Source organism: Pongo pygmaeus, chromosome 15, assembly GCF_028885625.2.
Source record: "Pongo pygmaeus isolate AG05252 chromosome 15, NHGRI_mPonPyg2-v2.0_pri, whole genome shotgun sequence".
NCBI lineage: Eukaryota > Metazoa > Chordata > Mammalia > Primates > Hominidae > Pongo > Pongo pygmaeus.
This window is the reverse complement of record NC_072388.2, coordinates 90,755,852-90,770,886: the sequence shown is the minus strand read 5'-3', so window position 1 is coordinate 90,770,886 and position 15,035 is coordinate 90,755,852. Positions and strand designations below refer to the sequence as shown.

The following is a 15,035-nucleotide window of genomic DNA, read 5'->3' as shown; positions in this document are numbered from 1 at the left end:
AACACCAGTTACATTTAATTTACTCAGCAGTTGTCAGGAACTGCACAAAGATCTGAGATTTTATTCCACTTAGAGTTGACAAATTAGTCTGTTCCTGTTTTCTTGGATGCTGGCAAAAGACACAAGACTCCTAGGTCAGAGACAAAGGACTTTATTACTAATAGCAAAAACAGTAGCCAGAGTGTCCACAGGTTGCTCACTCCAGTACCCCCTATCCCCCAAGTTCCTTAGAGATGAAATTCATCATGGATGCCGTGTTAGTTTGCTAGGGCTGCCATAACAAAGGGCCATACACTGGGTGGCTTAAACAACAGAAATTTATTTTCTCACAGGTCTGGAGGCTAGAAATCTGAGATCAAGGTGTCGGTAGGGTTAATTCCTTCTGAGGGCCATGAGGAAGGATCTGTTCATGCCTCTCTCCTGAGTTTATAGGTGGCTGTCTTCTTCCTGTGTCTTCCCTTCATCTTCCCTCTGAATGTCTTCCCTCTGTGTCTTCACTTCACCCTCCCTATGTCCAAATTTCCTCTTCTCTGAGGACACCAGTCCTATTGGATGAGGGCCCACCCTAATGACTTCATTTTCACTTCATCACCTCTTTAAAAATCCTATCTCCAAACATGATTGCCTTCTGAGGTACGAGTGGTTAGGACTTCAACTTCATAATTTTGGGGGTAGAAAATTGAGCCCATAACGGATGCTTATACACATAGTGGAGTGCATTACAGGAGAGGTAGAGTGAGATTAGGCAATTCACCATGGAAACAAGCCTGCTGTTGTCCGGGGTGCCTTACCTCATCTCTCAAGGCTGGTGGCTACAAAACACAAGCCTGAGATGAACACCATCCAGGGCCTTGCATTCTTGGCACACTCAATGAGAATGTTCAGGAAAACTCAGGACCATGTGAATTGTCTTCCCCAAAAGCAATGTCATCAAAATATTAGATTAAGTTACAGCTGTATCATCCTCAGAATCTTCATCAATTCAGGCTCTGTTTTACATAGCTGTGTAACTGATTTCACCTCTCCAAAAGTTACCTACACTGAAGGAAAACCTGAGCCACATCTCTTTTTCTAGTTTGTAATAATTATACCTATAAATTTACCTTTAATACCAAGTAGGGAGTAAATTTAGAGCTTAGTCAACTGTTGTGTTGTCTGCTTTTGTCACACAGTGTGAAATATTAGGAATATTGAGATTATTTCTTTACTACTTTGTAGTTGTTTATAGCAAAAGGAATTCAAAAATATGTTCAGAGTAATTGAGTGAAAATAATTCTTATTTATTCCAACAGATGGAATCGCCACTTATATATGTTTCAGTTTTGCTTTTGAACATATTTGAATTTTCATCAGGAATAGTATATAATAAAGGTAAGTTTCAGACTGTCTTACTCTCTATTTCCTTCTCAGGAGTTCTTATTTGTGTCACTTCCTTATTTACAGTAAAAAAAATTTTCTTTTAGTATTTCTTCTTTATCTTATCTTCCACTTGTTCCCCAATATTGTCAATTATACTCTGGTCTAGAGGCTTCTAATATCCCGAGTACCTGGGATTACAGGTGCCCACCACCACGCCTGGCTAATTTTTGTATTTTTAGTAGAGATGGGGTTTCACCCATCTTGGCCAGGCTGGTCTTGAACTCCTGACCTCGTGATTCACCTGCCTCAGCCTCCCAAAGTGCTGAGATTACAGGCATGAGCCACTGTACCTGGCCGATAACATGAGATTTTATCACACTACTCAGAACTGTGCACAATGTAAAACTTATAAATTGCTTATTTCTGAAATTTTCCACTTTATGTTTTTGGACTATGCTTGGCTACAGGTAACTGAAATTGTGGAAAGTGAGATCACAGAAAAAGGGGGACTGTTGTGGTTGTATAACTGTGAATAGGGGAATGAATGATTTTCATAAATGGCATTTTTTTTCTGTACGTTTGTCCCACAGAGGATTTTTATTGTAGTCAGAGCAGGCATTCCATTGGTGGTTACACTTGTGTGGTTTCCCTTTATATCATGATTCTTGTTAAAGAAGTCACATACTGTTGAAAGTATAACTTCTCTGGCACATCTTTCCTTTAGAAGCTTGCAAAAGAGTAATTTTCTGTGTTTTATTATAACAGAATCTAGCAAACTCTATAATCTGAGAATTTCTAGGCAAAGGGGTCCGTGGAGGGAAAGTTAGAAAAGTTGGAAATTGTTTCTCTGTCTCTCCCCACAGTATCTCTGCCTCTGTTTTTACCACCCAAGCCCAGAAGATCCTGTTGATATGAGTACATAGTTCACAAAATGATACCAAAGTGCAGAGGACAAATCAACTAGTTGCAATGAGACAAGTGTTAGAAAAAAACTCTTTGGCCAGGTGCAGTGGCTCACACCTGTAATCCCAGCACTTTGGGAGGCCGAGGCAGGAGGATACCTTGAGCCCAGGAGTTGGAGACCAGCCTGGGCAACATGGCAAAACCTCTTCTCTATAAAAAATACAAAATTTAGCCAGGTGTGATGGTGCTCACCTGCAGTCCCAGCTACTCAGGAGGCTGAGGTGGGAGGATCACTTGAGCCCCAGGAGGCAGAAGTTGCAGTGAGCCAAGATCACTCCACTACACTCCAGCCTGGGTGACAGAGCAACACCCTATATCAAACAAACAAAAACAATTTCTATTTGAACTGGATCTTAAAATGTATTAAAATTTGAGGCAAAAAATGGAAGTAGAGAGAACCCCATGCATTTCAGAGGTGATGGACGAGGTTGTCTGCAGGGGAGACTGAAAAAATGGGCTTAACTGTTGAAAGAGTGTCTAGCGAGATAAAGAGAGGATGTCTCTTAGAGAAACAACTCGGTTCCAGTCTGGCCCACTGTTGTTAGTTATATGACGTTTGAGCTTGATTTCCTCTTCTTTAAAGAGGAGACAGTAATATATGTGGCACAAGGTATTGTGGGAATTTCATAAAATAACATCTAAATCCAGCTCAACCTATTTGAGCTTTAATGGCTCAAAGTATGTTATTCAAAGGAGTTAGTTTCCTTCTGTTTAGTGTCTCACCATTTAAGGAGTTTAATTCATGAGGTAAGGGTGTGTCAGTGAAGATTTTTAAACAGAGAAGTGATTTGGACTTCACAATCAAATTATAGCTTTAAAAAAATGGATCTGATAGCATTGTCAAGTATGGGCAAAGTGATTGCGTAAGTTGAAAGTACTTTGAAAACTGTTTAACATTATAACCTCCAGAAATATTTGTAAATTTATTTTTGCCTCCTATTTAAATCCAATCTTTGTCATGGTTCTTCCTCTGTCACTGGATGAATATTTGGGCCAGAACCAAGATTTTTTTGGTTACAATTGGATGATTCACACAGTTCTCCTAGAACAATAAACTCTGGGGAATATGAGGGACAGGAGAAATGGATCAGGGAGGGGCTGAGAAACTAGCTGTTGGGCACTATGATCACTACCTGGGAGACAGATTCATTTGTACTCCAAAACTTAGCATACAAAATATACTTTTGTAACAAACCTGCACATGTTTCCCTTGAGTCAAAAATCAGTTCTCTGAGCATTTGAAATTTTAAAACACTTTTGCATTGTAATTGTTGTAATTAAAATATCCAAGCCCATGTACAAGTCAAATTTAACTCTTATTTTATAATTGAAGCTTCTTCCCTGTTTCCTGTCTGGGCCTGTGCTGGTGGGAAGCCTATAGGCGAGGAAGAAAGGCTAAGGTCAACTTTTCCTTCTCTCCACTTAGTGTTTAGATTCCTTTTCATCGTCTCATCAACTTTAGGTTTTGACCCTTCCTGCTCCAGCGTTGTAGAAAGGGAGGGAGAAGTGGGAGGGAATAGCACAGTTCTGCCCTAACTGGTTCTGAGGGGACCATCTGACACTTGCACTTTCAAGTTCCAGCAGATGTGTAAAGCTGACTCTTGATCTCTGGGCCCTTGAATGAGTCCTTCATAGCTCCTTCCCCTCCCTCACATTACCAGGAATCTCTCATCTACAGTTCTTCTAACAAAGGCAAAAACTTCTTCATTTCCACTGGTCACTTATTTCTTTGTCTATGCCTTCAAATTCTTTTCGCTGAGAGCCATTTGCCACTCAGAAAGACCTTTGAGGACAGGAGCCTAGATGACCCTAAGCTAGTTCTTTTTCACCAGTGACCTATATCTGGACCACAGGAAGCATTCATCCATCTTTTGCCCCAGTAAATTTTGGTTGTGCAGGACTCTTAATGAAACGGAAGAGTTCCCTGGCCCCTCTTGCAGGACATACAGAGGTGTGGCTGTTCTGGCACTCAAACCCCTTACGGGATGGGGAGCATGCAGATGGGCAGGTGCAGGAGCCAGACGAGCACACCTGGGCTCTGGCTCCATGGCAGCATCCACGGGTGGGAGCCTGTGACTCCTGAAGCCCAAGTGGGTGTGTGTTACCGTGCGACCTCTTAGCCTTGCTGTCCACGGACGGTTTAAGTGTTTACCAGCTCAGTGCCTTCTTGGTACCCAGGTTCTTGTCCGGCATCCAGGAATAATCAGTTTGCACATGGACTTGAAGGATGAATGCAGGGGTTTTATTGAATGGCCTGAGGTGGCTCTCAGCAGGACAGATGGCGAGCTAGAAGGGGGATGGTGTGGGAAGATGATCTTCCCCTGGATTTTGGCCTCTCCGACCATCCCCAGCGGAACTCCTCTTGGCATTTAGATGCTCCTTCTCTTCTCTCTGCTGTTCTTTTGCTCTTCTGTTCATCTCCTTGCTTACCTACTAGTCTGCTCTGAGGCCTGGGGTCTGGGGTTTATATGGGTAGGATAGGGGCCATGGTGGGCCAAAAGGCAACTTTTGGGCATGAAAACAGAAATGCCTGTTTTCATTAGGGCTGTGGGTTTCCAGGCTTGAGGATGGGACCTTTGCCTCTTCTACCCAGTATTTCTGTCTGCTGTCTGTATCATTAACATACCCATCTCTTTCTCAACAAACCATATCCTGTTCTCTCCACCAGATCATCTCTTGCCTTCTAGATTTTCTAAGCAGGAGTCTGAGTTTGCGCCCCAAACTGCAGGGATACATGTTACTTTTTTTAGTGTGCCCATCAGACCCTCTTGCTTCAGACACGAGGTAAGTAAGTAGAAGGGGTCCATCTCCTAACATCTTCATTCAGTACCTCTCTATCAAAACACAAATTCTCTCTGCAGTTGCCGATTCTGGATCCTTCTATACCCTCAAGGTGAGGCGTTGAAGTGTCAAGAACTGGTTTTTGTCTACCTCTAAAAATTTTGTGTCATGGTCTAGCATGAGTTATATTAGTGCTTCAGCCAAACCTTCCCTTTTTAAACATGCCTTATAGCATATGTGTAAAAAGAAAAACAAGGTGGAAAATTTGAATTTTACCTAAAGTGAATTTAAAATGTGCAATTATAATTCTTATTCCTTAAAAATATTTTGTCAGTTTTAGAAACATGGTACTTTTTATGGACAGTCTTCTATCAGTGATCTAATGTATTTTTTTTTTATTATTTAGATGATACAGAGAAACGCTTTGCATGTTCTAACAAAGGGTTCCCTCAAGAGAATGAAATAATCAAGTTGCATCTTTTCTTAGAAAACTTGGTAAGGTCCACTAATAGCATGTGTTATAACCCTTCACGTTCCTTTAAAGTTCATGTGTAAAACCAATAGCATTGTATTCTTTCCAAATACCCTCTACTGTGTTCAGACTTGGGGAGGAAAAATTCTATATAAATAATAATTTTGTCTATCTTTGCTAGTGTATGTCTACTTGGAGCAGGTAAAATACTTCACTTAGCATCCTGGGTGTTTTTGCTTTTATTCTTTCTTTTTTAAAATGATGCCTCCTCCCTCCCCTTTTTAGTGGAGTTGATTTGTCCTTTTGAAGTCTGACAGATGTAGCCTATTAGAGAAGGAAAGCTACCTCACATGACCTTGAAAATCTGTCTTGCCTTTGTATAACAAGTACCACATTGAAGTTGTCATTTTGGGTAAGGAATGACATGATCCTTTTATTCAAATAATGGGAGACTTTTTAAAAACACACACAACGGAGTAAAATAAAGCATGCTATCAAGATCATGCAGCAAATACTAACAAAAATATATGTTAACAAAAAATGCACAGATTGTCTAAAAATCTATGATAAACATATATATAATAAAAACAAAGAAAAAGACTCCATGAGAACAAATGCATTTATTCCTAAGCCTGCTTTGACTTAGGCCACAATTTCCTCTTGATATGCTTAAATATATATTTAAGCTTTGTGTATACAACTGTTGAGAAGTGTATGTTCTCTGAGCCAAAAATGCATTTCTGATTTGTTGTTATATGTTATGGAAAAAGAATGGGCTTTGGAAGAAGACGGACTTACAGAGCTGGGGTCCAGTCTTGGTTTTGCCATTTATGGTCTGTGTGTCCTGGGGCAGGTTACCTAAACTCTCTGACCCTCAGTTCTTCTTCTAAAATGGGAATTATAACCTACTTTTTGGATAGTTGTAGTATAGTAGTTCTAGCAGCAGTAGTATTAGAAGTGATAGCTAACATTTATAAAGTGTTTATGTGTATCAGGCATTTAAAAAAAAGTTTAATGTTCATTATGGCATTTAATCTATACATTTAATCTTCTGTGAGGAAAGTACTATTGTTTTTTTTCGCTGATAACCCTGTGAAAAATTGTACTGCCTTCCCAAACTCCTGCACTCTCAACCTCCCTTCCCTGCCTCATTCTTATAATGTATTCTATATTTATTTCATTTTTTCTATCTTTTCCTTCATTCTCTACCAGTCCATCCACCAATCTCTCCCTCCAGTTTGTCTACTTGCCAATCTCCATTAGAATGTTAATTCCACAGGGGCAGAGAGTTCTGTCTGTTTTATTCACATCTACATTCCTAGCACCATTCATAGGAAGGGCTCAGTAGATATTTTTGGAATGAATGTATTTCCCCATTTTTTAGATTAGGGAAACTAAAACTCAGATAGGGAACTTGCCCAAAGCGATCTTAAGTACTAGGAGAATTAATTGAAATAAAGCTCTTGGTATCTGTCTCATGTTAGTTTTCAGGAAAATCCACCATTTCTGATCGCTGCATTTTCATATGCCTTCTCAAAACTAGGAAATATCCAGTAAAGATGCAGTAAAATGGGCTTTGCTTTATATAGTTGCTTCCTTTTTTATTTAGACACAAAATAACAATTTTAATAAAATTGGAATTTCTATTTGTGATAACATATTGCTTTGAGTCTATGTTTACTACATGTAATAATAATGACCATTTCTATGATAGAAAAGATTGTTATTAAGATGAAACCTTTATGATGCTAGCATAATAGGTTACTGAGTTCTGAAAGTATACTTTTATAAATATATATATTTTTTCCTAACTAGAGACTGGAATTACTAATCACTTTTAGATTAACTAACTTGTGTGTCTGCATCAAGTGGTTATTAGTTGTTGTTTTTTTTTCTTGCTCTTTCCTAAAGAAAATCCAGTGTTTCTTCCAAACTGAAAATGAAATTGCATCAAAAGCAATGCTAAGTGTGTTCACATCAGGAGGACTTGCTCCCAGCTTGGGAATCATGAATAGTACATATAACGGCATCTTCCACTTTAATTTAACGTTGGTAATTACATTTTATCTTATTCTGTGATATATTATTAACAAGAAGCATACTCTTCCTTATAGGATGTATTTTTTTAAAAATAGGTAGCTGAGTAATATTACATCTATGTATGTTTTAAGCCCAATGATAATGTTACACTTTTTGCTTTAAACAGTCATATATTTTTAAATAAAGAAGAAGAAATACTTATTGGTACCTTTTACCTACATATTTATTATTTATACTGTCCTTCATTCTTTCCTGTAGATGTAAGTTGCCATCTGATGTCATTCTTTCCTGTAGATGTAAGTTGCCATCTGATGTCAATTTCTTTTAGCATTTCTTACAGTGCAGAACTGCTGGCAAATAATTCTCTGGGGTTTTTTTCCTCCTAAAAATGTCTTTATTTCACCTCTTTTTTGGCAACAACTTTATGATGATATAATTCCATACAGTTCACTCATTTAAAGTGTGCACTTAAATGGTTTTTAGTATATTCATAGAGTTGTGCAACCATCACTACTAATTCCAGAATACTTTAGTCACTCCAAAAGTGATGAAAGTGACAGTCTATAACTATTAGCAGTCACTCCCAATCCCGCCTCCACTCCCCAGCCCTAGACAACCACTAATCTTTCTGTTTCTTTAGATTTTCTAACTTTGAACATTTTATGTAAATGAAGCATATATATGTAGTGTTCATGGCTGGCTTCTTTCAGTTAGCATAATATGGTCAAATAATATCGCATTGTATAAATACCACATTTTGTTTATCCATTTATCAGTTGATGAACCTTTGGGCTATTCCCACTTTTTGGCTCTTATGAATAATGCTGCTGTGAACATTTGTGTGAAAATTTTTGTGTGGAAATATGTTTTCATTTTTCTTAGCTACCTGGCCAGGGATGGAAATGTTGGATCATATGATAACTCCATGTTTGACCTTTTGAGGAAATGCCAGACTGTTTTCTAAAGTGGTTGTACTATTTTACATTCTCACTAGCAGCTTGTTAGAATTCCAATTTCTTTTCTTTCTTTCTTTTTTGTTTAGAGACAGAGTCTTGCTGTGTTGCCCAGGCAGGATTTGAACTCCTGGGCTAAAGTGCCCAGAAGTTCTGCCTCAGCCTCCTGAGTAGCCAGGACTACAAGTACATACCACCATACCTGGGTTAGGGTTCCCGTTTCTCCATATCCTTACCAAGGCTTGGTTTTGCTTGTCTTTTTTTTTTTAGACGGAGTCTCGCTCTGTCACCCAGGCTGGAGTGCAGTGGTGCGATCTTGGCTCACTGCAAGCTCCGCCTCCCGGGTTCATGCCATTCTCCTGCCTCAGCCTCCGGAGTAGCTGGGACTACAGGCATCCGCCACCACACCTGGCTAATTTTTTGTATTTTTAGTAGAGAACAGGGTTTCACCTTGTTAGCCAGGATGGTCTCGATCTCCTGACCTTGTGATCTGCCAGCCTCGGCCTCCCAAAGTGCTGGGATTACAGGCATGAGCCATCATGCCCGGCCTTTATTTGTCTTTTTTAAAATAACCATCCTAGTAGGTATAAAGTGCTATCTCATTATCATTTTGATTTTAATTTCCCTAATGACTAATGATGTTGAGTATCTTTTCATGTACTTATTAGTCCCTTGAATATGTTCTTTGGAGAAATATCTATTCAAATTATTTGCCCATTTTTAGTTGGGGTATTTGTCTTTTTGATTTGTAAAAGTTCTGTATAGATTCTAGATATAAGTCTCTTATCAGACATATGATTTGCAAATATTTTCTCTCGTTCTATGCATTGTCTTTTCACTTTCTTTGTAGTGTCCTTTGATACACAAAAGTTTTTCTTAATAAAGTCGGCTGTATCTATTTTTTCTCTTGTTGCTTGTGCTTTTGGTGTCGTGTGTAGAAAACCATTGCCTGACTCAAGATTATGAAATTTTACCCCACATGTTTTCTTCTAGGAGGTTGATAGTTTACCTTTTACATTTAGATCTTGGATCCATTTTGAGTTTATTTTTGTATTTGATGTGGGATGAGGGTCCTTACTCATTCTTTTGCATGTGGATATCCAGCCATCCTAGCATGACTTGTAGAAAAGACTATTATTCTTCTATTGAATCGTTTTGGCACTTTTGTTGAAAATAAGTTGACCATAAATGGGACAGTTTATTTCTGGATTCTCAATTTTATTGCATTGATCCACATGTCTATCTTTATGCTAATATCATATTGTCTTGATATTGTTGCTTTGTAGTACAGTTTGAAATCAGGAAGCATGAATCTTCTAACTTTGTTCTTCTTTTTCAAGATTATTTTTGCTAGTCTGAGTTACCATATGAATTTTAGGATAAGCTTGCCAATTTCTACAAAGTAGCCATCTGGGATTCTGATAAGGACTGTATTGAATCTGTAGATACATTTGGGTAGTATTGCCATTTTACTAATATTAAGTCTTTCAATCTATGAACATGGATGTCTCTCTATTTATTTAGATCTTTAATTTCTTTCAACAATGTTTTGTTTTCAGAGTATAAGTTTTATACTTTTGTTAAATTTATTTCTAATATTTTATTCTTTTTTATGTTGTAAAGGGAATTGCTTTCTTAATCTCATTTTCAGATTGTTCACTGCAAGTACATAGAAATATAATAATTGATTTTTATATGTTGATCTAGTATCCTGCAGCCTTGCTAAACTTGTTTGTAAGATCTAACAGGTTTTTAGTGGTCAACTGAAATTTTGAAGCATAGTTTTGTCAAATATAAAATTTCTGGTTGACTTCACTTTATTTCAGCATTTTGAATATTTTATTCTAATGTCATCTGACACCTTTGCTTCTGAATAAGAAGTCAGCTGTTAATTTTATGATTGTCTCCTGTATGTAATATGTTATTTTTCTCTGGATGCTTTTAAGATTTTTCTCTTTGGATTTACCCAAGTAAGGTTCCCTGGGCTTCTTGAATTGTAAGTTTAGCAAATTTGGAATGTTTCCAGCCATTATTTCTTCAAAAGAAGAATTGTACCACAGGTCTCTAAGATCTTACCTGTGGTTTTGGCAGCTGAAATCGCTACTGAATTCTTTTAGCTTGCACTGCTAGTTTTTATGAACTGGTCTTCTGGGGGTGTCCTTTGCACCTTTATTGCCCAAGAATTTGGTCCCAGTTTATGTTTAAATCTCATAGATTACCATTCTTGCAGTTTCCTTATTCCTGGAATTTTCCTTTTAATATACCAAATGCTCTGTCAACCTCAAGCTCTGTCTCTGACATGTCATGCCAGTAAATACTTCAACTTTGTGCTACCTAAGCTTGGCCGTACAGAGTTCCACTATGTGGCTATATTATACACGAATGATGAATATTTTCATTATTTCCAATGTTCAGCCATTACAATGATGCAAAATTATTCTTGAATACATTTTATTTCACACATATGTGAGCATAATGTAGGAAAAATTCCTAACAGTGAAATTTCTAGGTAAAAGGTATATGCATTGGATGTTTTTGTTTAATTCTCTTTTAAAAAGATAGCGTAGAATGTGATGTGTTGTTATTCATGTTGTAAAACATTGTTTTCTGATGTCTTCTTTGTTCAAGTTCAGTGATCGGGTTTTGTGGTTGGTTGATATTCCTAGAGAAAATATCACACAAAGCACAGGTAAGAGTGATCTGAATTAATTCTTTTACCCCTGTGTCTGGATTTATCAAATAAAAAGAACGAAAAGAATGTATTATCTTAAAAATGATTTATGTCATGTAAATCCCCCATGTGGTATTTGGGACATACTTACTAAAAATTATCTGTAGTTTATCTGAATTTTAAATTTAACTGGGATACTGTATTTTACCTGACAGTCCTATTATAGGTAGATTGTTTTGACATACACAACATTTATATTATCCTTTATTTAAAATAAACTCATTTCTTAGAACTTGGAAATTGTAGTATTAATATGGGTACTAATTTATTTTACTGAAGATGAATAATTAATTTTAATATGTTATAAGCTATAAATATGATGTGTTATTTTATTATGGAATCTATTAAGTATTTTGTGGCAGTGTAGTGTCATATGCTACTGTATATACCTAGATGAAAAGAGGAGAAAAGTCAAATTCCAGAAACTGTGAGTATTGATCTAGTGAACTGACCTAGTAGATCTCTAGGCATGAGACACATTCACAGAGGTTAAAAATGGTGGAAGATTTGTTGTTTTAATATGATAGGTGCATTAAACAAAACCAACTTGACTTCACTTAAGGAAAAAGAAGAAATTTATTTTAGTCATGGAACCCAAAGACAAAAATGCACCATCTTATAGGAAGGAAGTAGAAATAAGAAATGGAAAACCATCTAAAATAAAATAAAAAAAAAGAAATGGAAAACCATCAAGAACTGAGGGAATACTTTCACCCTGTTTGTCTGTCTTATCTGTATTTTCTGTAAATCTATATTTATTTTTCTTTTTTTGTAGACAGGCTTTCTAAAGTTGCCTCATTACAGTTGAATTTTATATATCTTTCTTATGGGTCAACCCAATTCCAAATTCCCAGGACAGTATCTTCAGTTGACCCATTGTTGATCCAGCATCCACCTGTGCACCAAGCAAATATGGATTGGGAGAGTAGGATGGGGGAACCATAGAGACCAACCCCTCTTGGTATTGGAGTAAAGGACATTCCAAACTGTGTTCTATAGAATGAAGGCAAGGCAAGGTGAGGGTAAGTTAGAGATGATAGAAAAGATTCTATAGATAAAAAAAAGTGTCAAAGATAAAAGTCTGCAATAGATGCCCCAGTGCCGTAACATCTGGCATAGATTGTATCACTATCTTTACCCTTTATTCAACTTTTTTTCAAATTAATTTTCTTATTGGAGCTATCTGTGATTTTTAAAGGAATTTATCTTGAAAACTGTACTCTTATTTTTGATGTAGCCTAACTCTTATTAATATAATGATGGAATGTTATTCCAGAAGCTTAGCATAATATTGACATTCATTTGACCATCGAAGAAGTGAAGATCACATGTTATTTTTACTTCTACTCTTTATTTACAAACTTTAATTTTAGAAAAGCATTGATTCTAAAGTCACCCAGACAGGAACAAAGATGATACGAGAACTTAAGGATTTTAGAAAAAGACCAAATTAGCTCTTTCTCTCCTGATACAACTCCCTGGACTGAGTAAAAAGAAATATCTTTGTGCTAGTACTGTAATAGAAGGGGATGGTTTATGTAGATAGTAATATGCTAAAAATCAGGGGAAAAATGTTCAGAGGTAAGGAGATCATATTTATTCATTCACTTTTTCCTCTTTAATCATACTTTATTTACTGCTATGGCATGAATATGAGTATTATGAGTATATGTAAAATCTTGGGAATATATTTGAGTGTATGTAAGATCTTGGGAAAAGTAGGTTAGGCAACATCAACAACAAAGGTAGTAGAATAGTCATTGTAGTGGCAGTAGAAATAGCAGGCAGGCAGCATTTATTGAATTCTTATTATATGTCAGCACTGCTCTAAACACTCTATGTTAGTTCATTTATTCCCAACTATGGGGTAGATACTATGATTATCTTCATTTTCAGATGATTTAACAGAGGCCCATAGAGTTGTATGGAAATTTAGAGATGACTAGGTGGTGAAAGCAGTTTGAAGTGTGAACTACATGTAATTGTTGAAAGTAAACAGCCCTTCCTTGTTTTACACTACATAATTTGCTCCTTTTCTTTTCATTTTAAAATAAGGTATAATTTGCATTCTATGAAACATATCCTTTTTGGTGTCCAGTTCTGTGAGTTTGGACAAATGTATACAACTGTGATCACTGCAGTCAAGACATAGAACAGTTCCATCAGGCAATAAAATCACTCCACCCATAATCAACCCCTCTCCATCTCCCAGTCCCTGGCAACCACTGTTCTGTTCTCTGTTCCTGTTGTTTTGTCTATTCCAGGGTCATATAAATGGAATCATAAACTATACAGCCTTTGAGTCTGGCTTCTTTCACTTAGCTAATTCATTGGAGATTTGTCTATGTTATAGTCTCTCTAGTGTTGTTGTTGGGTAGTATTTTTTGGTGTGGATAGTTAATTTTGTTGAAGGGCATTTGGGTTTTTCTAGTTTTTGAAAATTATGAATAAAGCTACTGCAAACAATCTTATACAGGTTTTTGTGTGAACGTAATTTTTTGTTGCATTTAGCTAATACCAAGTAGTATGATTACTGTGTTGTATGATAAGTGTAAGCTTAACTTTATAAGAAAAACTGTCAAACGATTTCCCAAAGTGGCTTTATCATTTTGCATTCTGACCACCAGGTGATCTGCATCCATGCCAGAACTTAGTATATGTGTGTGTGTGTATGCTTGTAAATATGTATGCATATATGTATGTATAGACATTTTTTTAAATTTTTAGCCATTCTAAAAAAAAGCATAGTGGCATTTGTGTGGTTTTTTGTTTGTTTGTTTGTTTGTTTGGGGTTTTTTGAGACGAAATCTGCTCTGTCACCCAGGCTGGAGTGTAGTGGCGTGATCTCAGCTCACTGCAGCCTCTGCCTCCTGGGTTCAAGTGATTCTCCTGCCTCAGCCTCCTGAAGAGCCAGGATTACAGATGCACACCACCAGGCCTGGCTAATTTTTTGTATTTTTTTAGTAGAAACAGGGTTTCGCCGTGTTGACCAGTCTGGTCTCAGGTGATCCACTGGCCTCAGCCTCCCAAAGTGCTGGGATTACAGGCATGAGCGACCGTGCCTAGACTAATTGTGGTTTTAATTTGCATTTTTCTAACAACTAATGACATTGAGCATTTTTTTTATGGTTTTTGCCATTTGGTTTAGTATCTGTTCAAATGTTTTACAAGTTTGTTATATATTCTGGATACAGGTGTTACCAGATATGATTTGCAGATATTTTCTCCCAGTCTGGGGCTTGTCTTTTCATCTCTTAAGAGTATCTCTTGAAGATCAGAGTTTTCAATTTTGCTGAAGACTAATTTATCAGCTTTTTATTTTATGGATGGTACTTTTGACATCACAGCTAAGAAATCTTTGCCTAACCTAAGTTCACAAAGATATTCTCCTATATTTTCTTCTAGAAGTTTACATTTCTAGCTTGTGTAATTACGTCTATGATTTATTTTGAGTTGATTTTTATAAGTTATATGGGCCAATGTTAATTTTTTGGAATATGGATATCCAATTATTCCAGTACCGTTGTTGTAAAAACTTTTTATTTCCATTGAATTGCTATTTCTGGACTGTATCCTTTCACCAATACCACACTGTCTTGATTATTTTAGGTTTATAATAGGTCTTATAAGTAATGTTAGTCCTTCAATGTTGATCTTTTTCAAAATTGTTTTGGTTATTGTAGTTCTTTTGCGTTTCTATGTAAATTTTAGAATCAACTTGTTTACTTCTACAAAA

At 36.7% G+C, this 15,035-nt stretch overlaps 1 protein-coding gene across 2 annotated transcripts in view; it reads left to right on the top strand.

The window, feature by feature from the left end:
- CATSPERB (cation channel sperm associated auxiliary subunit beta) overlaps positions 1-15,035 on the top strand; it is a 158,632-nt gene that overhangs the window by 1,302 nt on the left and 142,295 nt on the right. For both annotated transcript variants that reach the window (XM_054448695.2, XM_054448693.2), the window contains exons 2-5: positions 1,293-1,371; positions 5,510-5,598; positions 7,487-7,627; positions 11,197-11,257. In XM_054448695.2, the coding sequence (XP_054304670.1) occupies positions 1,293-1,371; positions 5,510-5,598; positions 7,487-7,627; positions 11,197-11,257 (370 nt within the window). The remainder of the gene's footprint in view (positions 1-1,292; positions 1,372-5,509; positions 5,599-7,486; positions 7,628-11,196; positions 11,258-15,035) is intronic.